At 39.3% G+C, this 26,902-nt stretch overlaps 2 protein-coding genes across 6 annotated transcripts; one reads left to right on the plus strand and one right to left on the minus strand.

The window, feature by feature from the left end:
* The first annotated feature begins 5,817 nt into the window (after positions 1 to 5,817).
* Positions 5,818 to 11,329, plus strand: LOC135677219 (AP2-like ethylene-responsive transcription factor TOE3). Of its 4 annotated transcripts, XR_010514614.1 has the most exons (12): positions 5,818 to 5,970; positions 6,462 to 7,240; positions 7,320 to 7,345; positions 7,444 to 7,474; positions 7,571 to 7,658; positions 7,746 to 7,891; positions 8,145 to 8,189; positions 8,302 to 8,405; positions 8,527 to 8,639; positions 9,340 to 9,818; positions 9,968 to 10,065; positions 10,897 to 11,329. XR_010514614.1 is itself a non-coding variant. In XM_065189287.1 (10 exons), exons 2-10 carry the CDS (start codon positions 6,687 to 6,689, stop codon positions 9,574 to 9,576), a joined length of 1,344 nt encoding a protein of 447 aa, XP_065045359.1. In that variant the 5' UTR covers positions 5,818 to 5,970; positions 6,462 to 6,686; the 3' UTR covers positions 9,577 to 9,857. The 4 variants fall into 4 exon arrangements, 1 of the variants encoding a protein (XP_065045359.1); XR_010514613.1 differs by having other exon boundaries at positions 9,968 to 11,329; XR_010514615.1 differs by lacking the exon at positions 9,968 to 10,065.
* Positions 11,330 to 16,663: 5,334 nt separating this feature from the next.
* On the minus strand, positions 16,664 to 23,391 carry LOC135677220 (DNA topoisomerase 6 subunit A3-like). Of its 2 annotated transcripts, XR_010514616.1 has the most exons (3): positions 21,994 to 23,391; positions 19,189 to 19,279; positions 16,664 to 18,416 (listed from the first exon to the last, which is right to left on the minus strand). XR_010514616.1 is itself a non-coding variant. In XM_065189289.1 (2 exons), exon 1 carries the CDS (start codon positions 23,314 to 23,316, stop codon positions 22,006 to 22,008), a length of 1,311 nt encoding a protein of 436 aa, XP_065045361.1. In that variant the 5' UTR covers positions 23,317 to 23,391; the 3' UTR covers positions 19,047 to 19,279; positions 21,994 to 22,005. The 2 variants fall into 2 exon arrangements, 1 of the variants encoding a protein (XP_065045361.1); XM_065189289.1 differs by lacking the exon at positions 16,664 to 18,416 and having other exon boundaries at positions 19,047 to 19,279.
* Positions 23,392 to 26,902: the final 3,511 nt, after the last annotated feature.

Below are 26,902 nucleotides of genomic sequence, written 5' to 3' on the forward strand. Positions count from 1 at the left end.
GATATGATGGATTGACATTCGCATGTCGAGTTTTGATTAATCTCGTGTGTATATATATATATATATATATATATATTAATTATTCATTGTATTTTGTAACACTTAGGTAAGAGAAAGTTGTGACAACTATAATGGACCATTATAATTGCTATTTTTTTTGTCTTTTATATGTTTTCCTATTATTGATTAGTTTTCTTTATAAATTGTGCACAAACAAACGACTGAGATTTGCTATCGTGATGACTAAGATTTTTGTTGGGAAAGGCACATCATAATAATATTGGACGAATAGTATGCTTGCCATGGGTTCGCATCGATCACCAACGGTGAGCTGTTCGATGGAACCCTTATTTTGGACCAACTGTGAAGAGGGCGTGATGATATCCAATGGAGACAAACTTGAAGCTATCACACGATTATCTACACAAATCCAAAATCAAAATTAAAACTCCACAAAATTATCCTTTTTTTTGTTTTTTGTTTCCCTTTAAATCTCGACAACTTCACAAGTTAATATCTTATGCTTATTAATATGTTGTTATATCTATTAATTATTTATAAACTGAATAATTATGAACTATTATAGGAAGATATTTTTGAGATCCTAATTAACGCGATGTGATTCAAACTCATATGCGCAAGATTGTCCAAGATGTATTCGAGGAAAAAATGTCAAGCTCCCGAGGTGTCACCTGCATGGAGATAAAGTCAAGTAAGATTTTTCGACTCAAATATGTTAGTGCCTATGATAGTAATCCAAGATAAGTGTGTGTCGATGTGAGTGTAGAATAGTGATCTATTTTTTTTTTACTGTACTAAAAATAAGCTTTTATATATAATTGTATAAGAATAACAACCCTCTACTATCTCTAATCTCCTTATCTCTAATCTCCTTTGAGCTTTTCTCTATGACAAAGAGAGAGAGATAACTTACCACTGTTTACCTTAAGACTATTATCTAACATGCACTTATTAGTAGGGGCAATCTCTATCTCTTTTTCCAACCAAAACATCACGCTTTTCTATTAATATGTTACAATATCTATTAATTAGTTATTAACTAAAGAATTATGAACAAAAGTTTAACTCTTAATTCGATCATTAATACATGTAAAATAAGTATTTTTTTTTCATATTTATTCCCTTCAAATGTAAGATTGGCATGCATATTTTACTGCAAAAACCAAAATCTCACATATGTTAGGATCGAGAGCACTAAGAGGGGGGGGAGTGAATTAGTGCAGCGGAAAACTTTCTGCGATTAAAATCGAAAGCTGCGTTTGAACGATAAAGACAACTCTGTATGAAAGTTGATACTAGGCAAGGTTACAGTCAATCTATGCAGGCAGTTTGCAGCTATGATGAAAACCAGAATATCGACGCAAACTGAAATCCGACGTTCGTACGAAGAAACAGATTTTCGTCTAAGTGTCAATTCGTAAATCACTTGATTAGATAAGAAGCAGTTTAAGCAGAAGTATAAAGGCAGTGTGCTGCTATTGTACAGCTCAAAACGTAAATGCAATATGCAATAAGATCATCATGCGAAAAAGCAGATTTACGTCTAAACGCAGATTTACGTCTGAACCTTGAAACTCGTTCGTAAAATCGCAGAGGGCAGTAAGCTATTGAGAAGTTTGCAGTGAAGGTAAAATACTCAAAGGAAATGCAAACCGAGATTTAGAGTGGTTCGGTCAATCTTGACCTACTCCACTTTTGGCTTCCTCCACCGACGAGGTCACCGACGTCAACTAGAAGCCTTCCTTCAATAAGCGAAGGCCAACCACCCTCTTACAGATTCACTCCTTTTGACGGGCTTAGGAGACAACCCTTACAAAAGTTTTCTCTCCTCTCTTTACAACTCAAACTTGAAGAATAGAAAGAGGAGAACTAGCAGTTTTGAGCTCTAAGAAACACAGAAAGACAGTAAGATTTCAAGTGTGTGTTCTGTGCTTTCAGTGCTGAATGGGTGGGGTATTTATAGGCCCCAACCCAGTTCAAATTTGGAGCTCAAATCTGTCAATTCCCGGAATTCCGGGATCAGGCGATTGCACCTCCTGACTGGGGCGGTTGCACCGCCTGGCAGAGCTCGAAGACTGAGCCTCTAGGCGGTGCCACCTCTATCAGGGGTGGTTGCACCTCTCTGCCAGAGCTCGAAGACCGAGCTCAGGCGGTTGCATCGCCTGACTGGAGAGGTTGCACCGCCTGGCAGAGCTTGAAACTTGAGCTCTGGCGGTGCTACCTCTTGACAGAAGAGGTTGCACCGCCCAGTCTCACTCGGAGACTGAGCCCGGGGCGATGCCACCTCTTGGCTGGGGCGGTTGCACCGCCCAGTCTCGCTGGGAGACATAGCTTGGGCGGTGCTACCTCCCTGCCTGGGCGGCTGCACCTCCCATAGCAACCTGGGTCCGAATGGGTTGATCCATTCAGCCCAATTTGAGTTCTTCAGGGGCCCAATTGCCCCAAGATTAAGCTAATGGGATCACCTCCCATTTCTAACTTAATCAATGTGCTAACTACGATTATTTCATAAGACAAATTCTGCAGTTTGCTCCGGTGCGTCAATCGCTTCTTTCGACGAGTTTCCGGCGAACTTCCGTCGATCATTCGACGAACCCTCGGTGATGCTCCTGCGGACTTCCGGCAAACTCCTGGACTTGCGACGATCCACTTGGCAAGTTCCGATGAGCTCTACAATTTTCATCCTCGTCTATGTACAACTTAAATCGATGGAAGATATATTTTTATGCGGGATTTGAACTGAACACAATTATTTTTCTCGATATTATATTAAAATTTGATGACCTAACTTTTTTCTATGGATCGATTTATCTAATAAATTGATTCAATTATAATATTTTTTATATTATATTATGATATATTTTAATATAATATTTTTTTATGATATGTAATTTCGAATGGTACCCTCCGGTACCGGGCGATACGTACCGGTCCGACGACATATCGGTACGGACCGCTCACTACCGGACGGACCGTGCTATAATGTTACAGTAATACATTGTAGTAGTGATACTGTAAGAGGAAATAGCTCGGTAAGTCCTGATGTATCATTTAGTACGTCCTGGTGTACCACTCGATACGTCGGTACTGTATCGTACCGAGTCAACCTCGAAACACCGATACGGTACAATATTACATATCTTGATTTTGTATATTATATTATAATATTTTTTAAATATTACTAAAATTATCATAACATAGTATAAAAATAATACAACTCGACAGATTGGCTATCAGTTCACAGAAAAGATAGAGAAAAAAATAGATGATCATATATTCTTCAGGTATTGAGAAAAAAATACAGTTAAAAATTTGTAGAAATAGAGGCACTTAAAGGGGAAAAGACAATGATTTAGATAGATGAATCCAATCAAGAAACATGAACGTCATCCGCACTTTGGTACTTGGCATTTGTTTAGGGTTTATATGTGGAGGAAGAAAGGACAAGTCGTACCCACAGCCAAAGGAGTACAATACAAACAGACGGCCCACGTGGCGCCCTCCGATTGGCTCGGCCCCGCCCGATGCGTCGGTGGAAGACGACGTCCGCCGGGTCGGACCACCGGTTGCAGCCGGTCGACATGGGGAACCCCCGCGACACCGGAGAGGGAATAAGGCATTCATACGAGGGAGAGAGAGAGAGAGAGAGAGAGAGGGGTGGGGGTAGGAGGAGGGCGGGGCCCACGGGTGAGTGGTTTCGTGTGGGGGGCCGACTTCTTCCCCGCCTTTCTTGGGGCCCCTTTGGCTTTTGTCTATCTTCTCTGCATCACCGTTGATTGGCCTCTCGTGTCCCCATCTGTCCACCAGCGGTCGGGCGTCGAAATGAGCGGTCCAGATTTTATCTGCTTTGAGCTGGTTTTTTATTTTATTTTTCTTTTTTTATTTGAGTTTGTGTGATAATTATGTGAAAAAAATAATATAAATAGTAACTAAGGTCTGTTTGTGTTGAACTTAAATGTGCCCGATATGAGATGATCCGATTCCATAGAGGTTTATGATCATAGTATAAATTTATGAAACTTATGATAAGGGTATTATTTAAAATATTTTTTTATGCTTAAGATTAAAATAAAAAAATATTTGAGATGATTTGGAACTAAAAAAAAAGTTTAAAATAATATTCTAGAGAAAAAAAAAATTTAGATAACTTATATTGCGTTCAAAAAGGTTCGTTTTTATGATATTAAGATGATAACCACATGTGTCGATAAATAATTTTTATTCAAAAAAAATTTATATTTAGATTTAAATTAGAATGATTACCCAACTTATCATGTTCTGAGTTTTTATAGACATTCTTACCAAATTAGGAGTAGGATATTGTTATACATTCTTTCAATTATTAATTAAACCACCTATAGCTTATAATCATGATAATATTTGTTTGTTCGAATAAAAATATATATATAACTATAAATACTACAAATTAGGAAAAATACAAAGTCCAAATAGTCTTTTTTTTATATCCTTCCTAGTCTTATGCTTTCAAGTGCACTCTTGTCTCCATCTACCATCCTAACCCATCCCCATCTCATTTCATCCACTACAATAAGAAGATGATGTGTTTTGTACTAGTGGACAACTGAGATGATGTGATGTGAGAGGATCCTCCCCACTTAGTTTTCATATGGATTAATGTGCATTAGTTTTCATATCGAATTGGTGAATCGTGATGCACTTTGGGATCTTCTAATCTCTGGACATCGACCGTTCATCTTTAGCGTCCACTTCTGAGGTGGATTTATGCGATGAAATTATAACCATTGAAACGACTCCATAAAGCATGACAACGCCATTCATATTTTTAGGTTTCCATCCTCTCGCATGATGTCAAGGAAAGTTCGCCTATACTATTCTTGATACTAATTAATTAATTATAATGATTCGAACCATTCAAGATAACAACATGATTACGATGTCAGGATAAACCCGTTCATGTATCTGATTAAAGATTCGATATGTGATAGCTTAATCAGATCGGGATGGTAAGACTCTAGTTAATGATTGAGTCACATTGAAATTAACCAAATATAAAATATTTAAAAAATATTTCACTTATATCATGAAATATTCTATCTAGCTCAATCAATTATTATTTATTTTAAATATCCATTCTATTACTTAAATATCGTAGAAATCATGTTCGGAACCTCACACGATAATGATATTTATGTAATTTTAGATATTCTAGACTTCACATAAATTTGAGCTCGAATCAAGTTGAATTTATCCGAATTTTATTGATATTTCTCCGATTAGTTCTACTTTTTAGAAACAAATATTGATAATTCATCTGTTAGTTTTTTTAATTCATTATATTTTCCTCTATAAATCTTTCTATATATATATATATATATATATATATATATATATATATATATATATATATATATATATATATAGACACTTTGAAAATGAAATATCCTTTGACTTCCAAATTTTGGCAATTATTTAAAACAAATAAGTAATTTAAAGGTGGCTTCTTCATCTGCACGCTTCTGTGACACCCACGCATTTCCCAAAACGGAAACTTCGTAGACCAACACTTTAATATACTCTTAAGACGTAAAAATAAAAAGATAAATATAAATATAATATAATAAAATATACTCTTACGACGTTAAACTAATCGAGTCGCCTTTTGAGGACGTGTCATCTTCCGCGCGTCCTACAGTCCTATTCCCTGTTTGGAATGCGGCATCTTCCAGCACACGGAACTAATCCAACATGATTACATCGGGCGGCGAGGATGAATCCGCACTGGAAACCCCGAAGACCGGCTGCTCCCGGTCGTCCGGTGCCACTCACTCCCTCTATTTGTAGCACAAGAGGCTTCTTTGGTAGTCGTGCCTCTCGAGGCTGTTCCTCTCCTCTCACGGATCCTCCCTCCCCGCCGCTCAACGCCGACGATCTGTCCACCGTCGCCGTCTCTCCGTAATCCTTCGTGAGGTGCTTGTTCTTAGTTTATACTTGTTCTTTGTCTCTGCTGTGTTATTGAGCTCCGGATTCGATTCGATGTCGAGCGTTTTACCCTCCATTTTTGTTCCTTGGGTGAGGAAAGATCGAGGTGAGAAGGCGGGACGATGGAAGCGGAGAGGTTGGTCTCCGAGCAGAGATCGCAGCTTCTCCGTTAGATGCGATGGAGAGTCGCCTCTCTATCTCTATCTCTCTGTCTCTCTCTGCCATTCTCTCTAACTTCCGTCATTGTCGATCGGAAGTTGTGCATCCCCCCCCCCCCCCCCCCTCGTTTTCTTTCGTTTCCCTCTTCTCTTCCTCTCGTTTCCCTTGCTGGGGATGAGATCGCTGGTCTGGTCTGTGCGAGATGGAGTAGCAGGCAGCTGTAGTGGTGGTGACGCCACCATCGTGCCTGTGCGGCCATCTGTGTTGCTGATCTTAGTTGATGGTGATTCGTGTACTTATTGAGATTGCTTCCCTTGTAGATGTGATATATACTGTGGGATGGTGAAGCACATAGTTATTATAGTTGCGGGGTGGCAATCTTAATCGTGGAAGGAGATAGATGTTCCGTAAGAACGACTCGGCCCTATCCTGCTTCTATCTCTACCTGCTCTGGCTATTCTTCCTGAAATAGCAAGGAATCCAAACCCTAAGCTTGGGAGAGTGTGCGAATACGGATCTGATTGTGAAAGGTTGTCTTTCTCAAAATGTTCGACCTCAACCTGGCGTCTTCCGGCGAGTCGACGGCTCTCGAAGATAAGCTTGTCCCCGAGAGTTCTGGCGCCAGGCAGATGGACGACTCCGGGATTACGAATTCGTCTGTCCTCAACACTGAGGGTTCTGTGGACGTGGCCGATGAAGATTCTTGCTCGACCCTTCCTGCGATGGCCTTCGAATTCGGTATCTTGAAATGCTCTACCTCGGCAGAGGGAGAGAATGAAGCCGAAGAGGGGATTGGAGGGCATGCGAGTGGTGTCCTGGAACAACCTGGACTCATCACCAGGCAGCTCTTTCCATCGGCAACGATGCTGATTCCGGATGGTTTCCAACTGCCGGTGGTGGCTTTGTCCCCGTCTTCATCGAGGCTGCCTTGGATGAATCTTACGTTTTGCCAAACTGATACACAATCAGAATTGAGAATTCTGCAGCAACAGCAGCAAAAGCAGGTGAAAAAGAGTCGCAGGGGGCCACGGTCCCGCAGCTCTCAGTACCGGGGAGTTACGTTCTACCGCAGGACAGGAAGATGGGAGTCTCACATCTGGTTAACATTTTGGTCTTTTGAATCTTATTTCTTCTCCCCTGATTCAGGTAAACTGACATTAGTTGCTTCTCTTGGGCAGGGATTGCGGGAAGCAAGTGTATTTGGGTAAGCTTTCATGCAAAATTTCGTTTGATCATTCATATTTCTGTTGGATCGGAAATTTTCTGATTGTTGTTTTGAATTTGACATTTGGACATTAATAGGAGGTTTTGACACTGCTCATGCTGCCGCAAGGTAAGAATTATTTTTTCGTCTGATTTTAATCTTTTTCTCTTATGGCTTTCACCTATTTAGGCAAAGAATATATAAGCAGCAATATTCTACTTTCAGGGCATATGACCGAGCTGCAATCAAGTTTCGTGGAGTGGATGCTGATATCAATTTCAATCTCAGCGACTATGAGGAAGATCTGAAACAGGTAACTAAAAGTAGAGGCAAAAGAATAGTTCGGTTAATTATAATTTTGGATGGCCAATTCATTTCTTTTCGGTTTACCCCTTCTTAGATGAGGAATCTATCAAAAGAAGAATTTGTGCATATACTTCGTCGCCAGAGTACTGGTTTTTCAAGAGGAAGCTCAAAATACAGAGGAGTGACCCTTCACAAGTGTGGTCGCTGGGAAGCCCGCATGGGGCAGTTCCTTGGCAAGAAGTAAGAATATTATGCCAGTGTCCTTGACTCGTGGGCTTTGGTTTGAGGATCAGGATGGGTTCTTACTCTTGCACATTGTTTCTTAGTTCTCGATTTGTGTCTCGATGCCTAAGACCAAAAGTTCTATCATTTGCACAAAGCAACATAGCTGATATCGGTAGAGATACCGGGAAATCATTGACTTGTTATAGTCTTGGTTCACAGATTGCAGAAGAAACATGATCTTAACTAGAACACAATTTATGCTGTGCAGGTACATATATCTTGGGCTATTCGACAGCGAAATAGAAGCTGCAAGGTCCCAAGCATGGATTTCTTCATCGTCGATGATGCTCTAATTATTAATTTTAATTTCATCAGGGTTCGGTACCAACACCAATTTCCTGTTTCTCTTTGTTCTTCTACATCAGGGCTTATGACAAGGCAGCAATAAAGTATAATGGAAGGGATGCTGTTACCAATTTTGAGCCAAGTACCTATGAAGGAGAACTACTTTTTGAGGGTGATACTGAAGGTGCAGTTCGCATATTTGAGTCTCTCTCTAACATCAAATTCAAGATGTGTTGTTCTGAATCAATTGCATGGTTCTTTGAGAAAAATTCATTATCTGAGTTCAAATATTTGATTGGTTGCAGGCCATGATGTGGATCTGAGTTTGAGGATTTCTCAATCTGTCGTCCAAGGTCCAAAGGGATATCAAAATTCATCAAATAGCCAGTTTGAAGCTTCTGATTGCAACATAGCAAAGGTAATCAGTTTGCTATATTCTGATATTTTGTTATTCCTTCTCACAATTGGACTTATTGCCAGTCTGTTCCTTCCTGAATAATCCCCTGATAGACCTTGTTTTATTGGAAGCATTGGCATGCCATATTTTCCTTCGGTGGTCGATTTCTTTTTCCTGCAATGTCATGCATACTCTAATGTGTATTTGTTCCCAGTCCCACTTGATGATTCCATGGATTGTGTTGTTTATGACATGTCCGAGTCCATTTCTACTTTATTGTGCCTCACTGCTAACTATTAGTTTTGGACTCGAAAGAAATTACACACTGACCAACTGTAAGAATTCTTCTTTACTCTAGTACTGTACTGCTGCTCAGATATATACACTATGTGCCTCAACCGTGCCCCCTGAGCACTCTCATGCCTAGACATTTCGATCTAATGCTTTTTGCCATGATCGTCTCTCGGAAAATGCTATGTTAAGTTGCAAATTATTTTGACAGAACAAATTTCCACTGTGATTGGCCCACTCGTGGAAATACCAATTTTACAAACACCTGATTTGGTTGGTTCTTTGGGAATAATTTGTGACAAATTTGATTTAGATGGTCTGCTGTCTCTCCGTTGGATACTTGTTCTTGCTGATATGGTCACGTAATACACTGTTTGATTGGTTTATCATGCCTAGTTGATCTCACAGTAGTTTCTGCCTGCGAATGCAGGAGAACGAGAGTGAGAAGAGGACCGCGGTTGGCTTGCAAGCTCTCCCAATCTGGAACTGGCCGACAAATGGACATTGTCCATTTCCACTGTTCTCTTCTGCAGCATCATCAGGATTCTCACCTACCACAGTGACAGCTGCTCTTCCTCCCCTGAAGCCACCACCTCCAACAACCCATCATGTTCATTTCTCTCCCCGAGCTACATCAAATTACCGTTTCATGAATCCAAATCAGTAACGCTCCAACGAGGTGCCAAAATGTTACACACATGAACCATCTTTAGGGCAGGGCAGGTCCGAGGGGGGGGTAGCCAGTCGCAAAGAAGTAATACTTGGTGAACCATCGTGTGGTCTACCCCTGTATCATTTTATCGTGTTCTTCAGGTTCTTTCCTCTTCACCGCGGAGCTAGAACAGTCGAACTTTATTCTGGGCTTTCGGTCATCCCCTCGTCTACATGTATTGTTCATGATCCGCACTAGTAAGTTATTCTGAAACCGTGAAATGTGGTTCTCAATCATTTTGACTGTCTTGTTTCTTCGGTGAGTATACATTTAGGTGCAACAACGGATCCTTTATGTGGATATAGTACATCGCTGGATCTGTTGCTAATCTCTTTAGTGTTGACAGTCCAATCACCCGGTCTCTCATTTGCTTCCGTGCGTGACTCTTGAGAATGATGCGATAAGGAGAAGACGGGTAGTGGTTGACTTGCTGTCTCAATGAAGGTAGGCTTGGCGACGCATGAATCACGTGTACGCTCCTCCACCAAGTCTTCTTATTTGCCCATCAAATGCTACGACTTTTGACTTCAAATTTTCGAGCCTGGAATGATTCAGGTCGCGAGTCCCAAGTTTTCTGATAATATCTCCTATCCATAAAACAGAGTGCAAACGTCTAACGAGTCTAAATTAAGATCATATCTTATTATTGTCAGAGTGAAAGAAGGACCACCTCAGTCTGACCAGACCACGCTTATAAAAAAAAATATTTTTTTTGAATAATATTAAACAATATTGTAGTTATTATCGTTAATTATTTCAGATTGACCACTTCTCAGATCAGCGTATACAAAAACAATTTCCATAGACCGTCTCGTGGCAAGAGCCGATCTTGTTGGTCTCTTACCACTCTTCATCTATAGTTAGGCAGTCTTGGGGGCGAAGGCCGAAACCGTGGGCGATAGGCTTTTACGTATACAATATGTCGCCAGGTTTCCTTCTCTGTAACCTCAGCTGCAGCTGCAGAGGATAGATTGCATGATCTTCTTTCAAGGAATCAGAAGGTTGTCGTCGCATTCACACATGAATTCGCTTCTGTCACCTTCTTAGCCATCCTCTTCTTCATAACCCTCATTTTCCTCCTCCTCCTTTCCCAGTTGGAAGCAAGCAAAGAGTGAGTATATATTCTCAGAAACCAGAATGATGGACAGCGGAGGAAGAGCAAAAGACACAGTAGCAGAGCAGCTGAGCTGACTCTATGCCAGTGTCAGAGACCTAATTTACAGAGCTCCACTCATCTAACGCAAACACTCATCTTGGTTTATTCCTATATTACAGAGCAGGAGGAAGCAGCTACGGGAATCGAAGGAGCTCCAATCTGATGGAAGGAACAGATGCCAAGCAACCATAAAAGTATCAGCCAGATGCACGAGGACGCGTCGATGTCGCAGCTCCGCCTTCCCGTTCACCGCTCCCAGATATGCTCCCCTTCAAGGTGGAGTAGATGGCGGAGGTCATGGAAGACCATGAATCCTTCAGTTCCGTAGCGATCTGCTTCTTGATGCTGCCCCTTGGTGGTGGGCACAAGTTCCCTCTTCCCCTCCTCTCCTGCTTGCCGGCGTCTTGGTGGCTCTTCATCTCTTCCGAAACACAGAGAGAGAGAGAGAGAGAGAGATCGTTGTCGCTGGAGCGACCAGGCAACCGAGCATATAGAGGTGTGTCAGAGTAGCCGACACACATGCATGAAAACGTGTGTTAGTATTAGGAAAAATATTATTAAAAAAATAAATTATGATAAAATTATCAACATCCCCTTAATATTATCATGATTTTTAAATTATAAAAATTATGATATTATCATAAATCTATCAATAATAAAGATAATGATCTCAACATGATTTTCTATATTATGAAATAATTTAGATAAATATTTTATATTATAAAAATATATAATTATCATAATATCTTTTTGTGGATATAAATTCATATCTAATATTCATAAAAATGCAAACTAGTCATTTCTTCTAAGAGCATAGTTACTTTAAGAATTTTTTTTTACTATTGTTGCTTTATCTCCTCTTTAGTCGTGATTGAAGATAGCATTATAATTTTTATTAAGCTTTATGATATAACCTGCCTCTCTTTCTTGTAAGTTGTTTGTGCATTATCTTTTTCACTTTTCGATATGATCGATCATATCTTTTCAATTAGTCACTTATCTCATATGATCTCCAACTTTTTGATTTTTGAAAATACTATTATCTTCATTAAAGTTACGGTCCAACTTAAGCTCACATCAACAAACTATACATCTTAGTATACTCAATTTTATTCTCTTTTAATTAGTTATGATCTTATGGGTTATGCAGATGACATAATAATTTTTCCTCCATAAATAATTAAAGAGAATATTCTTAAAGTTATTAATTATAAATATACTTTTTTTTTTTATCCGTGAAGATCTTTTTCTTCCTAGGATTATCATTATCTCTCTCTCCTCAAATCATTCCATATGTAATCTCTATAAAATCCTCTTATTGCATATGAACAAAACATCCTCTCTCGTAAGTAATTCGCCTCTTAAACTTATATATTCTAATGTTTGAGGTCCTTCACGAATACAATCTCATAATGGATTTAAGTACTATCTTATTTTTGTTTATCATTTTATAAATTATATATGGTTATATCCTATGAAACAAAAATTAGAAGTTTATTGTTGAAAATTTCTTTTAACGATCCATTATTTCATTTTACTCTGATAACGGTGATCAAATTCGAAAGTTTCTTAATTTTTTTGAAACCAATAGAATCTCTCATTTTCTCACCCCTCCACATACTCTTGAACATAATAGGATCATAAAATATCGTCATTAGCATATCGTCCAAACTAGCCTCATACTCCTTACTCAAGTTTTCTTATATTTTCAATTTTGATCTCATGCATTTATCACATCAATTTATCTTATTAATCAGATGCTTACTCCAATTTTTAACATGGTTTCATCATTTGAAAACTTATTTGGATCCACTCATAACTATAGTAAATTATATGTTTATTGGTGCCTATGTTATTAATGGTTAAAACTTTACACCTATATCAAACTAGAAGCCCAATCAAAACCATTTGTTTTTCTTGGATATTCTACTAATCAAAGTGTCTTTAAATGTTTTGATTCATCAACCAAAATAATTTTTATTTCTCCTCATGTTGATTGTGAAATTTATTTTTCTTATATAAATTACTTGACTCTTTTTTTATCCAGATTAACTTCCAATAACTTTATTGATTAGGTTCTTAAATTCGTGAGCTATCTCATATTCCCATTCCCGTTTAGGTTAAAACATCAATCCCACCCATCAATCCGGACACTTTATTTATTCAAATCCCACCAAGTTCTTTCTCAATGATGCATAATAAATAGGAGGTTACCTCGTCCATCTAGCTGTCTCATAAGAGAATTCACAATAATATTTGGTTTTAATATCCTTTACTTTAAGTTTTTCTAATCCAATATGTCCTAGTGATATCATTGACTCTATACCAATTTATTCGATTGTTACTAGATCAAAAACTCAAGTCTTTAAAATAAATAAATATTTCTATTTAAAAAAAAAATCTCAAAATTTTATTTATGTCTTCTATTATTAACCAAGTTGTAAAAATTTCCGAATGCTAAGCAAAAATATATAAAAAACATAAATCTTTATTATAAAATGATATATGAGACTTAGTCTCATCCTATCCAAGTCAAAACTTTGTAAGGTGCAAATGATTTTTGGTATCAAATGAAATCTTGATAGATCCATTAATAAGTATAAAGCAAGATTTGTTATAAAGGAATTTTATTAACATTTAGGCTTTGAGTATCATAACACATTTAGCTCGATGGAAGCCAACAATAATTCATATTATTTTATGTCTTACCTTGTCTAATAGTTAGGGACTTTGATCGTTTGACGTGAATAATATATTTCTTCATAGTTATATTTTCGAGGATATATTTATGAGATAACCTCGTAGCTTTATTGATCACAATCTTCCTCAATATGTCTATGAATTGTGCAAGGCTCTTTGTGGTCTAAGTAAGTCCCTTTAGCTTGCTACCATGAACCTCAAACATATTTATTCTCAGTTAGATTTCATAATTCTCAATATGATAATTCGTTATTCATTTATTCTCATAAAGATATAATTATATTTTTTTTACTAGTTTGTGGATGACTTAATTATTATTAGTAATAAATCAATAATAATTAATTTATTTATTTAGTAGCTTAGAAATAATTAATCTCGGGTTCTTTTGCTATTTTCTTAGTGTTTAAGTCATCCACATGACAAACAATATATATTTTTTTCAATAGAAGTATATTCATGACTTTTTATCGCACCAAAATATTTGAAACCAATACTGTTACTATACCAATCTCTACGAGTGTTCCTTTTACCCTATATGATAGTGTTAATCTAAGTGATGTCATTAAGTATTATCAAGTTATTGACAATCTACAATATTTGACATTCACTAGCTCAAACATTACATATATAATGAATAAATTATCTCAATTTATGCATAAACTTATATTCGGACAACTATTAAATATTTTCTTTGATACTTAAAAGGCAATATTGATTGTAGCTTATTTCTTCTATTGCTTCATGCATTTTCGAATGTGGATTGTATATATAATAACGATGACAAAACATTTACTAGTGCTTCAATCATATATCTTGGTCACATTCAATCTCTTGGAGTTCCAAGAAACAATGCTCTGTTGCAAAATCTTCTATGGAGGTTGAATATCAAGTGGTTGCTTCTATAACTTCTGAACTATGTTAGATTCCTATATGAATTATTTATCATAATTTTTTATTCTTCATATATATATATATATATATATATATATATATTGTGATAATATCGGAGTAACATATCTATGTGCTAATCGTATATTTCACTCTCGAACGAAGCACATAGCTATCAATCATTACTATGTTCATAATGGTAAGCTGTGTCTCTCATATTTTATCTTATGTTCAATTTGTAGATTATGTTACTAAGTTTTTGTCTCGTTAGTAATTCTTTTTACTTCGATCTAAAATCGGTGTCTCTGATGGGAACACAATTTTACGAGGGTATATTAGAAGAGATATTATTGAGAAAATAAATAATAATAAGTTCATCATGATCCTCTCAATATTAATATATTTCTAAATAATAAAAATTACGATAACATATTATCATGATTCTATCAATAATGAAGATCATGACTTTAACATGATCTCCTATGTTATAAAATAATTTAGACAAATAATTTATATTTATTATTAATTAAAATTATACATAAATTCATATTCACTATCAATAAAAATTTGAAGTTAATCATATTCTTAGTTATTTAATACGATAAGATACCAAGATGTCTTCTTTAATGATCTTCTTTGAGTTTGGATCTCCAAACTCCAAACTCCACGGCATCTGTGAGTTGAATCCTCCTTTCAACTGAAGACATAACATAAGCACATCGAGCACTAAACAACGTGATCAATGTTTGGTGGAATACAACCAAGCAGAGCTTAGAGACACCGAATTGACGCATGTGTTCGATGAAATGCCTGCCCGATTCAATGTCAAGTCGACCACTACAGACACGGAAGACTTGGGAATCGAGAAAGGGAGTGCAAATTTGGGTCCCAGTGTCTCATCCCAACCCCACCACCGACGCAGGAAGACTGCCGAAGCCATCAATCTTCACATACGCTTTTGTGAGTGCAGGTAGCAGTGTCGGGGATGAAACTTTGGGACGCCATAGATCTCTGAAGGGGTTGCTTCCTTCGTCTCTAAGGCTGGAATGGATAATTTGCATGACTGGAGTAAGAGTCCAAGAGGAAGATGACAAGACAACCTAAAAGATAATGGGAGCAAAGCAGAGTGCGACGGCCTCTAAAGGCTGTCAATGGTTTCCGAGCCACCAAACCTTGGGGCAGTGCCCATGAACAGCAGAAAAAGGTGGTGTGGATTGCATCCGGATTGCTTTGGATTCCTAACCAAAAGTATAAGGTGTTGAAATAGTAGTCTAAAGGGAAGAAGTAGGCAATCATCTGAGGTCATTCCCATGGCGTCAGCAGCTGCCGACGAAGTACCTCATGATCAAACTCATAGATTATGTTTCGAAATATTAAATTAAAATTTATGATTAGATACAAATTTTTATCGTAATTCAAATAATAATCTTGAGCTTATCTTCTACAAATAAAATACTCATGTAATTTACATATAATTTAGAGTAGAGAGTAGAGGTTAGGTAAAGTGAAAAAGAGTTTCACATCCATCTATTTATTCCATATGAAACTCGGCTTTCATTTATCTCACTCGATTAGAGAGAGAGAGAGAGAGAGAGAGAGAGAGAGTATGGGTCATAACGAAGATTAATTGATTGGATGCTTCCCCCTCATTAATAGGAGGCTTTGGTCATTAGTTTCCTGATGATAAAAGAAAGAGCTTAATATAACCAAAATAGGGGATCACAAGCTAAATTTTGAGTCATTTGTATTTTAAATCTCATCTTTGTGTATAAATTAACTATCACATAGTTGAGATGATTTTTAGGATATCTAAAAGATTATAAGTTATCATAATACTTAGTCCTATGATTTATTGTTGTCTATCATTTTTCTAATTTTTTTAATACCAAATAAATAATTCATTCTTTCTTACTGCAACATCTGTTTCAATGCTACATTATTAGCTAAGTTTGTGGTGATCAAATGTCTTTGGTGTTGCTGTCAAGAACTTTGGAATATTTAATTGGGTTTCATCTCCAAAACCACAGAAAAATAGACGCTCGATGCAACCAGCAGCATATAATAATAGTTGAGCTAATTTGCCAAAGGGAGCACCACAGTATCTTATGCAAATCTCTGTTAGAGATGGGACTTTTTCTTTGTTTGAATGAAGTCTTCGTTTCATCGTCAGACACAGTTGCTTCTCTTCGAAACCAAAAGCACATTTAATTCCGGACAGCAATTATGAGTCGCTTGAGTTGTAGAGAGGGAAGTCAAGGAAACAGGGATGAGATTTGGAGAGGAAAGAACACAGGCGAATTGCAGAAAGAACTCGACAGATTTCATTCATTTACACAAGCAAAAAGAGTTTACATCGAAAACATGACATCGACTCTTATAATTAGAGTCGAATGATCAAAAGGGGTGGTGATCTAAACCACACCAAAAAAAGGATCGCAATCCGACTCGCAGATGCTCCCCTCTTCCGCTCCATCTCTTTCCTCTTTCCTGAAGAGCTCGGAAAAGCACCTGAAGCTATACACAGGAGGCGAAGAGCCTTCTGGTACCGCTAACCGTCCTCGAAGCTCGAAGTATAGCCGCTCAGCGTCGGCGTGGCGTCGGCAGAGGAGCCATCGCCGTCTTGTTTGGGCTTCTCCCCGTTCGTGAAGGCCTTCGGCATGACTGCCCGGAGTAGGCCTCCGAAGATCCTGGCTTTAACCTGGCCTCGCTTCGGCAGAGGCCTTCCCTTCCTCTTGTTCTCAGGGACTTGGTACTCCATTGCTCACGAGACCAGTAGCAGATGGGAGGGCGTGGAGATGGTGTCGATGGAGAGACGCCCGAGCTGTGGTGACGGTATATATAGCGGTGGCAATGGAGGATTTAGCTTCCTTGCAGCGCAAGGTCAGTGAGGAAGCTTTGAATGGTTCAACAGAGGACCTCCAAGAGTGAGTCAACTGATGACCTGAGAGGCGCATGTGAGAGTTCAGTTCCTGTGGATCACCGAGGTCGATGCGATGCGTTCACACGTGAGACTGGTAACTCTCGTCCTGGATTACGCTGCTGACTGTAGATTTCCAGAATCCAGGAAGCTTTTACATGATACGTAGTTCTTACATCACGTGCGTCATCCGTACCAGATCAATCTGCATTAGAACCCAAGTAAGCAGAGTGTTTTCGTGAGGACGGATCGAGCTTCGTCGGCCTCGGAATGCCTGTCGATGATGTACGGCAGTGCGCTTCTCAGCTTCTTTCTTTTTTGATGGAGAGATAAGCTGATAAAGTCCATCAAGTCGATAGATGATTGATGTATGGTTTTGGAAGCAAAATTGGACACGAGCTTTTCAATTCTTCTTATTGTGATGATATTTTGACCGTATTAAAGGAATTCATTATATATATATATATATATATATATATATATATATATATTCACTGGCTGCTTGTCTCTGAGAAGGAGTTCAAACTTGCATGGATGGATGTGTTCCTTGATCTCAAGCTGTCTGTCCAGCATTTTGACATCAACATCAGTTGCATGGCTGGTTACCTCGGCAGAAGCTCCAAGAAACCATGGAAGAGCACAGGAGAGGGTGAAGCAGAGCGCACATGCAAGAGGATAAGAAGTAAAAGGTTAGGCAGCATTGACCGGTTCTTGTCTGTTGAACAAGAGAATCCGAATCCGAAGCATCAATTGCTTGTCCCCCCCGATGCGATCTCCATGGGCTCCACCAGCCGCATTAGGGGAGCAGGAAAGACAAAGAACACAAGTAAAGATTAGCTGACCGCACTTCGTTTTCCGGTTGGAAGAAGAAGAAGAAGGAAGAAGAAGAAGAGGAAAAAGATTGCAAGACAGCTCATCTGCACTTACTTTTCTGACGGCACTGCAGACAGAAGAAGAAGACAGCTCATCGCGTTGAACGATTGACGATTGTTTTGTCAGATCCGTGGCGTGGAAGCTCTCTACTCTCAATCGGTGTACTGCGGCTTGGTCAACAATGTGCATTCTTTGGAACAACTCATGGCCGATTTAATCCATCCGGAGGACATCTAATTTGATTCATAAAACTGTATATATCTGATACAATTGATTTCAATTTGACAGTCATACATGCAAAAGAAGAACATCATCAATATTAGGATAAGCTTTGACCAAGTACAATCTAGATTTCTTGAAGAACTCCACGTGAAAAACATGGAAGTTCAAATCCAATCATCTAAAGATACAAGAGATATTCTTAATCAAAGATCCAAAAATTCCATCCCAGGAAAAAGAATTATTGCTGGGGTAGTAAAGTTTTGGATATTTTGGGAGACAAATTAATGAAGACATTATTTATAAACAGTGGAGTTAAAAGTACAACAATTTAAGGTTAAAAGAAATGAAAGACTAACATTGCTTTACATATTATTAGTAGTGTGAGGTATAAAAGAAGATTTGAGAAAACATTAATACAAACGATAATACACAGAAAAAAGATTTATACAGTCCATTCTAAATAATTAGGAGATTACAATACTTTAACCCTGCTATCAAATTAAGTTCAATAGCTTCTACCTTTTGCTTCAATGCGACAACCAATCAACCATAGCATTCATCATATGCTGTTTAAAGTAGGTATTGTGCCAGAAACAAGAACAAACCGGCCATTTGGAACAAATAGAGTTGAAAGATTGCAAGAAAAGAAAAGAATTATCGAGTCTCACATGATATAAATGAAGTTCACGTGCATTCAAATGCAATCTAACTGAACCATAGGACTGGTTGAAAGTGTCAATAGAATGTGGGCCCCGAAGATAAATACCACAAGGTTTTATATACACAAGGTAGAAACTCTGTAATCAATTACCTTAAATTAAGTATCTGGAAATGGTACGAGTTCATGCTTTACGATCATCTTGGTACCCACCATGCTTGAATATGTTACCCACTGCTGGTTTCTGCAGGCATGTAAAGGAATATAATCAAACAAAATTAAATACACATCAGTTTCCTAGATAAATTGAGAGTTGCTCGGTACAGGTGGAAATCTTCAGGTATATCTATAACTAGCAATCCTTTACAAGGTCAATGGCAGGCAACAAAAAAAGCTAAGACTAACATCATCGAAATACGCTAGATAGAAGATCAAGCCTGTACCACTCAGAAAATATAGATGACATGTCATACAGTCTTTCAGACGTTAATAATTTCAATATTTATATACTTCTTTGGTTCAAAAATAATAAATCTTTTAACTGATTGATGTTCTTTTTTTTTTTCTTTTGGAGAATGATGTTCATATTAAGACAATAAAAGATGTGTTACAACAAATGAATGGCAATATAATTAACTTAGTATCAATAAGGTCTTATCAAGATACCATATAATGAACTCACATTTAACGTTGATAATTTTAGCATAGCATGAGAAATATTATATCATTGCGTCTGGCTAGTGGACATTCACTAGTGTTGATAAGGTTATCTTGACTAGGGAGTAGGGATACCTACTTTTAATGCAGAAATCGAACCTTAGCCTACTTTATCACACTAGAATATAATCTTTTATCTTCATTTAATGAATATCTGTCATTTGATACAAACACCTTATTTCCAATTATTAAAATATGATGCATAATTTTTTTTCAAATTTATATAATGTATTCAGAAAAAAATTTAATACGATGAATTTCTCAGGTTTACCGATAAGTACCATATTCTTATCCATGAACATGTCATATGCAAATTACATTTAGAAATAATTATTCACAACTGGTTGCTAAAAGATCTGAGACTTCGTTATATGGTGTATCATTGTCATTTGGTTCACTTATGAATAGACAATAAAACACAAACAGTCAATTTCACCACTCTAGATGATACACTACTTATAAGGCTACAGTCCACACAACCTTGTCATTAGGCTGAAAAGAACATTACTTTTAGACTATATCTCAATACCAACTTAAATGCTTAACTCCACACAACTATTCAAGTCTCAGAATTTCAATCTACTGTCATTTTCATTTCGAGGTCATAGTTCCAAGTCTAGCGGCACAGATGGAGTTAGACCTGCCCGTTATGTGATTAATCATGAGTTCTCTGTTCTATCTCTCTGAATTTTCAGAGTATGTCAGGGATTTGCATGTTTTCTAAGTTTAAGTCTAGATATTACCCTGCAAAATCTAAAATATTTACATGTATGCCATTGTAGTTAATCTCCTCACTATTATTTAAATGTTAGTTGAAATTGTAATTGACATTTACCTTCTAAAAGCTATTATAATAACCAAGGGGATTTTAGGTATTTTATATTATTTAAATTAAAACTAGCTATTGGTAGTGATAGGGGGAAAGTTTACCCTCAATCATAGCTCACCACTGTCTCTAAGCATAGGGACAGTGGTAAACTTAGGAAAGCATATTCTATCTATACTGTAGAATTATTCCCTTGGGCCCAGCCTACTATAAAGCCACCAAGTTATTATTGCCAAGGTCAGTTACTGTTCACCCATGATTCTACTTTCCACCTCGGTCCTAACTTGTGTGTTGGAGAGACCAGGTCGGGCACCCCACCCACCTTTGGTCTTCGTGCAAGTTGACGCCTCAGCGGACACCCGAGGTACCCGTCGGCCATTCTTGAACTCTTGCGCATGCGTCCAATTCAAGCTGACGGACACCGGCAATCACACCATCGGGTAGCTACAAGTAATGGTTGACATGAGTCTTCCTGATGGATGTTAACAGGAGGGCATACATACTTGTATCATAATTGCAAGGGCAAATACAGTATTTCCAAACCCTGCAAGGACAGATATGTAAGGAACCCCAACAAAAAACAGCATCCTATATTGAATCTGACCAAGTACTAGACTTGGATCTGTCAGTTTGATGGGTTAAAATGACAACCTGATCCTCACCATCCTTCAGCTTACCACTAGCAGTCTATTAAAAAAGCATTACATTATACAAGAGAATCATGCCTTCTACCCTTTTGGTTATCTCATCTTTATTTACTTAAAGAGGGTTGGCATCCCAATCTCATTTCAGCCAATTCCATGAAAGAGGATGAGAATATCAATCCAAATGCATTTACATTTATTTGAATTGAAATATTTGATAGGATCTACCTTTTCAGAAGTGCATTTACTCATATGAAAGCTAAACTTATTCTAAATGTTAAGAACATAGGATCCTGCTTTCCGAAGAAAAAAAAGATAAAAGTAAACTAATGCAGCTAGATGAGTTATAAGAACAACCATTAGGGCCATCCTAGACTTGTTCATATCGAGCTTTGGAAGCGATATGGTGTAAAACCAAAGGTCTTTGAGTTAAGTGCCCAAGACATCAATCAATTGGATCACACACATTCTACTGAAAATCCATCTAATTGCTAGTATCATACTCAAACTATTTGCAGTGATGAAAATTGCAAATAGTGCATTCATGCATATACCTCGAAACCTAACATTGCCTGATCTAGAGAACTGCAAATATAGTTAAAATCCCTTAATAAACACAGGCAAAAACTTATTTTCCACAAAGACTCTAACAATGAGCGATGTCCAAATCTTTGCAATACAAAAAAGGCACAAGCTTTATTAAATCCAACATCTAACTTCCCAATTGAAGAAAGTAATATAATCCAGATAGAATGCAAGGAAATGTCTTACCAGAAGACAAGTTCATAGCCAATCCCTCTGCTGTATCTTGAGGGGCAAATACACCTCAGTGAGATACTGGAAGCCGAATGAACTGAGCGCCTGTATCTCAGCCTTTTGCCTTGTCTTCACCATCATATCGAGCTCCTTGACCCACCCACCATTCCTCTTCACGAAGTCCTCCTCCAACAAGTCTTTCCCAGCCTTGACGTCCTGCTCCGTCATGGGTAGACGGCACTGCTCCGGTACCCTGTACTTGTCCAGATCACTCGGTCGAACACCCAGCCATTTGATGTCCGGCGTCGTCAAGTTTGAACTGTCGTAAGACATGTTCTTTGATCCACACATGTACACGGAGAGGATCTTGAGGCCGTAGGGATCACTGTCGACCAGCGCGAGGACCGGCAGTTTGAGCTCGGTCTTCATCCGCCTAAGGAAGAGCCTGGTGGCCACATCCGGTTGGCCCTTGGCTGTGACGATGATGCAGGGGAACCTGTTGTAGAAGCGGTCCTCAGCCAGCCGCATGAAGGCGGCGTCCTTCTCCACGAGGAGGATGAAGAGGGCATCGCTCTCGAGGTTGCCGACGCGGTCGATGTTTGGAGGGATGGCCTTCCCGCCGATGCCCATCTTGGTGCAGTCAATGCGATCACCGTCATCGGTGAAGACCAGGCGGCCGACGACGACGCCCTTCTCGGAGGCAACGACGTGGAGGGAGGATCGCGTGCAACCGAGCATGCAGGAGACGTCGTCGAGGACGGCGTCGGACTGGGACTGGTCCTGGAAGAGCTTGACGTCGGTGTAGAAGAGATCGCGCTTGGTGACGTGGATGTTGCGACGAAGGACGGCGTAGACGAGAGAGAGGACCCTAGCAGTAATGGTGGCCTTGCGGACGGTGGAGAGGCTGGCGAAGGGGCGGGAGGAGGACTTGTCGAGGAGGACGATGCGGTCCAGCTCGGGGACGTAGAGCTGGTTGGAGGCGGCGCGGGAGGGAACATCGAAGGAGAAGCCGCGGCCAGCGAGAATGGAGCGGGCCATCGCAAGGACGGCGCGCTCGATGGCGAGCTGCACGGAGGCGGCGTCGCAGTCGGAGACCTCGCGGCAGGCGGCAGAGAGGCTCAGGTCTGAGAGGGTGAGGGCCTTGGAGGACGAGGCGGCCGACTGGGTAGCATCATACATCTCGCGGACGGAGGCGAGGATCTCGGCGTCGGGCTTCAGAAGTTTCCGCAGCCCTTGGGCGTGGGAGTCCGGCCGCCGCAACTTCTTCGAGGCTGCGGAGGCCGAGGCGGAGGCCGCCGGGGGGCCCGGTTCGGTGCGGCATCGCTTCTTCTCCGACATCGGGCGAGGAGGAGCGAGACGGAGAGCGGCGGTGGGTAAGAAGTCGAAGAAGAACGGCAAGTGGTTGTTTCCTCTCTGCATTCTAGGGCTTCATTGGGAAGGCATTGGGCCGGGCTTCATTCAATGGCCATGGAAACTGTACTGGGTGAAAGAATTGGGCTGTCCCTAATTATTTGGAATTAGGGGGCTCTGAATTAGATGGAATGAAAAATATTTGCACTAAGAGTTCCACATGTGACAGCTATAGGAGGATAAGACCTGTCTCCTTTGTCCGTCCCCACTATGAGTTCCACATGTGACAGCTATAGGGGGATAAGACCTGTCTACTTTGACAGCTATACACTGTCCCCTCGTTATTTATTTCACGGGACATTCTTTTTTATTTTATCTGATATAAAATGATCTTTCGATACATATTAGATTTTTTACTATTTTAATATCTTTATTATTTTTTATTCTTCACCTCGAGACTAACTTGGAAGAGGTGAAATCGAAAAATCTATATACAACCTAGATCATTGTGTATGTACCCTCCGAAGGATATGAGTGCATCAAGCTCTAGAAATGCCTTCGTATTACCTCGTCCTTCATGTGCGTACAGACTCGAATAACGTCAAGTTGATTAGGATATTATCAATTTTTTTACTTAATATATTGGTATTAAAAGAAGGGCTCATGTCGCATGAGTGTCAACGTGCTAACCTACTGAACAAGCGTTTTAACGAAGAGGGTCCACCCTTTGATCTACTACAACACTTTTACTTGAGAAGGGCAACATCCATCATTTTTTAATCTTGAAGCTTCCACCTTGGCGTAAACGTTGCTAAGGTATTGGTGTTTATTTAATGACTTAGGTCTCTCACCTCTATGGACAACCCTGACCCACATGCTCATCCTCGTCGAGATCTTCCTGGACCTCACTCAACAAGTATAAACATTGATAGGAATGATACCAACCATCACCCTGCTCCTCTCTCAATTGGTCCAATTAGTGATGCCTCCAACCTTGGCACAATCTATAGTACCATTAACGCCCGTCGAGATTCCCGATCGACATGACATCGACCTCCCAAGAATGCTCAAGGCCCATTGAGCTCCCAACAAAAAGGGTAATATAATCCTCAACCGTAAGGTTAAATAGATCTCACCATCCTAAGTTTGTTTTACCCGAGTCTAAGACATAATCTGTAGACTTTATGGGGGATATCATTTTAGCATAATTATAACATATGAACTAGTGCCTAGAGGATACGTGTTGGGAGTTTCTACTATACAAGGGGGAAGACTTGATTAACCTCATCTCGGGTCAATCATCATTTATTTAGAAGATCCAAGAGGGGTTTAATGGTGTCGAACTTTTGATTCCTGACCTTAGAGGCATTTGATGGTTACGTCGACTCGATCAAGCACATCAAAGCTTTCCACGCTCAAATGTCCTTGTACAACACATCGGAGGCACTAATGTGTTACACTTACCCGACCATATTACAAGATTCAACATGAGAGTGGTACACTTATTTAAAGCCACTCTCGATTAGCTCATTCAACCAAACTAGCAAAAAAGTTCAAACAACTCTTTATCAGGAATGTACGATCTTGGCATTCAACAACAACCATCCTGAGACTATGATAAGGGAAGGAAGAGACACTCTCGGGCTTCGTTGCCTAATTCGCATACGAGATCCAAGGCATAGTCGATACCCACCCATCGCTCCTCATATAAACCTCTATTGGATTAGGCCATCCCGACTTTTTCAATTGCTAATAAAGAGACCCCCAACGATAGTACCCAAGATACTTTAGAGGGTCAATCAATATATCATCGTTAAGCTGAAAGTCTTAGGTAAGTATAATAAATTATGCAAAAGGTCGAAGCAGAAGTAGCCACCACTTGAATATCTCACTCGAGCGATGCCCAAGGAAGCATAGGCATAAAAAATCTGCCTCCGACCATTAGCAAGCCATTAATGATAAAATAGACAAATGGTTATGTACTGGATTTATTTTCGACGTGTAATAACTAATGTTTTACTTATAAAAAATCTAATGAAAATTGATGGATATGCAATACCTAAGTCATGCTTTTCAGATTGACGAATGTTGGAATGACCTACCAAAGGATGATGAACAAATGTTCAAGCATCGAATATGAGAGAAATGTCGAGGACTATGTGGATGACATGATCGAGAAAAGCAAGATGACTGATACGCTCTTACAAAGGTGAGCATAAAAAAATGACCAATATTCTCTCCTCCAGAGTGTGCATTTCAATGGCACTGATATGTCCCTATAGGGGTGAGCATTATAAAACGTTCGATGCACTTTCATTGAGAGTGAGCATCTCAACCACAAGGCATGTCTCCAGAGATCACCATCTTTGTCAAACTCCTAAGGTGCTTAGGTTGGCTAAGCCCAACCCTTAGTTAAGCAAGTTAGCCGATGCCTTATGTGGCCAACCTAGAGCAATTTGCTTGATGTAAATTGATCGAACGAGATCTCATCACATGATGGAGGCATCTCGAGCAAAAACTAGATCCAATTGAGAGCTATGGCATCCCAAGTAGAACAAGATTTTGTTGCTCGAGGTGAGTTCATCAGCCATGCTACTATAAGTCAAGTGAAATTATTTTCCCAATGGTGGGGATCACGCTTCCTTCACTTATAGTGGGTCTCTTGGTAGATCGATCAAGCGACCGAAACCCAATCTTCTAGGTCAGCATGCAACAAGGCAGATTGGGCGACGATGAGGCCCTCGCATCACCTCCACTATAGAGTGATAACCTTTTAAATCATGACCAACCCATGGCCCAATGTGGTATCTCATAGTATCCCTACTGTAAATCGAGCGATGACATGTGCAAAATGATGTTAAAGTGCTACAGATTGCTTCAGTAACAAGCATACCCTGCCACGACCTTCTTTAAGCATCTCCAAAGAAAAGGATAAGTTCAATAATGACCAGCTTCCACCTCCCGATGCAATTATCATGACTCTTTTGTTATAATAGTAGGTCGGCTATATCCACTATTGCCCGAAATGTGCATCTCGACAACTCCTATTGTCACCCCCGTTGAACCATACAAGGCCCTCTACTACTCTGACGTATGCTACGTGGCCTTTGTCGTCGCCCAGATTGGGAACCACACAAAGTGAACGGATCGACCACAACTTTCATGTCGCCTGATGATGAGGGAAAATATTATTAATGTTTGGTCAGCTCGAAGTCATCTGGGCTCATATGTACATTGTTATCTAAGGTACTTCCGAGGTGGAAACTTTAAGGTGACTCCGAGATAGAAACACTAAGCTTCCGATGTGTCATCTAGATGAATATTAAGGTCAAAAGAATTTTTTTTGAGGGAGAATACTAAGTGAAATATTTTTTGGACTCTTGTCCATGCTGACAAGAGGATAAAAGGTGACCTAGACTCCATATGGCGATTATGTGTTGAATGATGATTAACTAACAATGTATTCCCTATCATTATTGAGGCTTTTATAGGAGGGGCTCGAAGTGTGGCATTTAGTTCATCAAATATGAGAGCATTCGAGATTTCCTCTTCGTGGGTTGAGTTTTTTCAACTC

The sequence above is a fragment of the Musa acuminata genome, chromosome BXJ1-6 (assembly GCF_036884655.1).
Source record: "Musa acuminata AAA Group cultivar baxijiao chromosome BXJ1-6, Cavendish_Baxijiao_AAA, whole genome shotgun sequence".
Lineage (NCBI taxonomy): Eukaryota > Viridiplantae > Streptophyta > Magnoliopsida > Zingiberales > Musaceae > Musa > Musa acuminata.

Excerpts from the sequence above, each read along its gene's own strand:
- LOC135677219 (XM_065189287.1), top strand. The coding sequence starts at position 6,687 with ATGTTCGACCTCAACCTGGCGTCTTCCGGCGAGTCGACGGCTCTCGAA. Across the intron at positions 7,241-7,319 it reads AGATGGGAGTCTCACATCTG|GGATTGCGGGAAGCAAGTGT; the intron begins GTTAACATTTTG and ends TCTCTTGGGCAG. Across the intron at positions 7,475-7,570 it reads ACTGCTCATGCTGCCGCAAG|GGCATATGACCGAGCTGCAA; the intron begins GTAAGAATTATT and ends TTCTACTTTCAG.
- LOC135677220 (XM_065189289.1), bottom strand. The coding sequence starts at position 23,316 with ATGTCGGAGAAGAAGCGATGCCGCACCGAACCGGGCCCCCCGGCGGCC.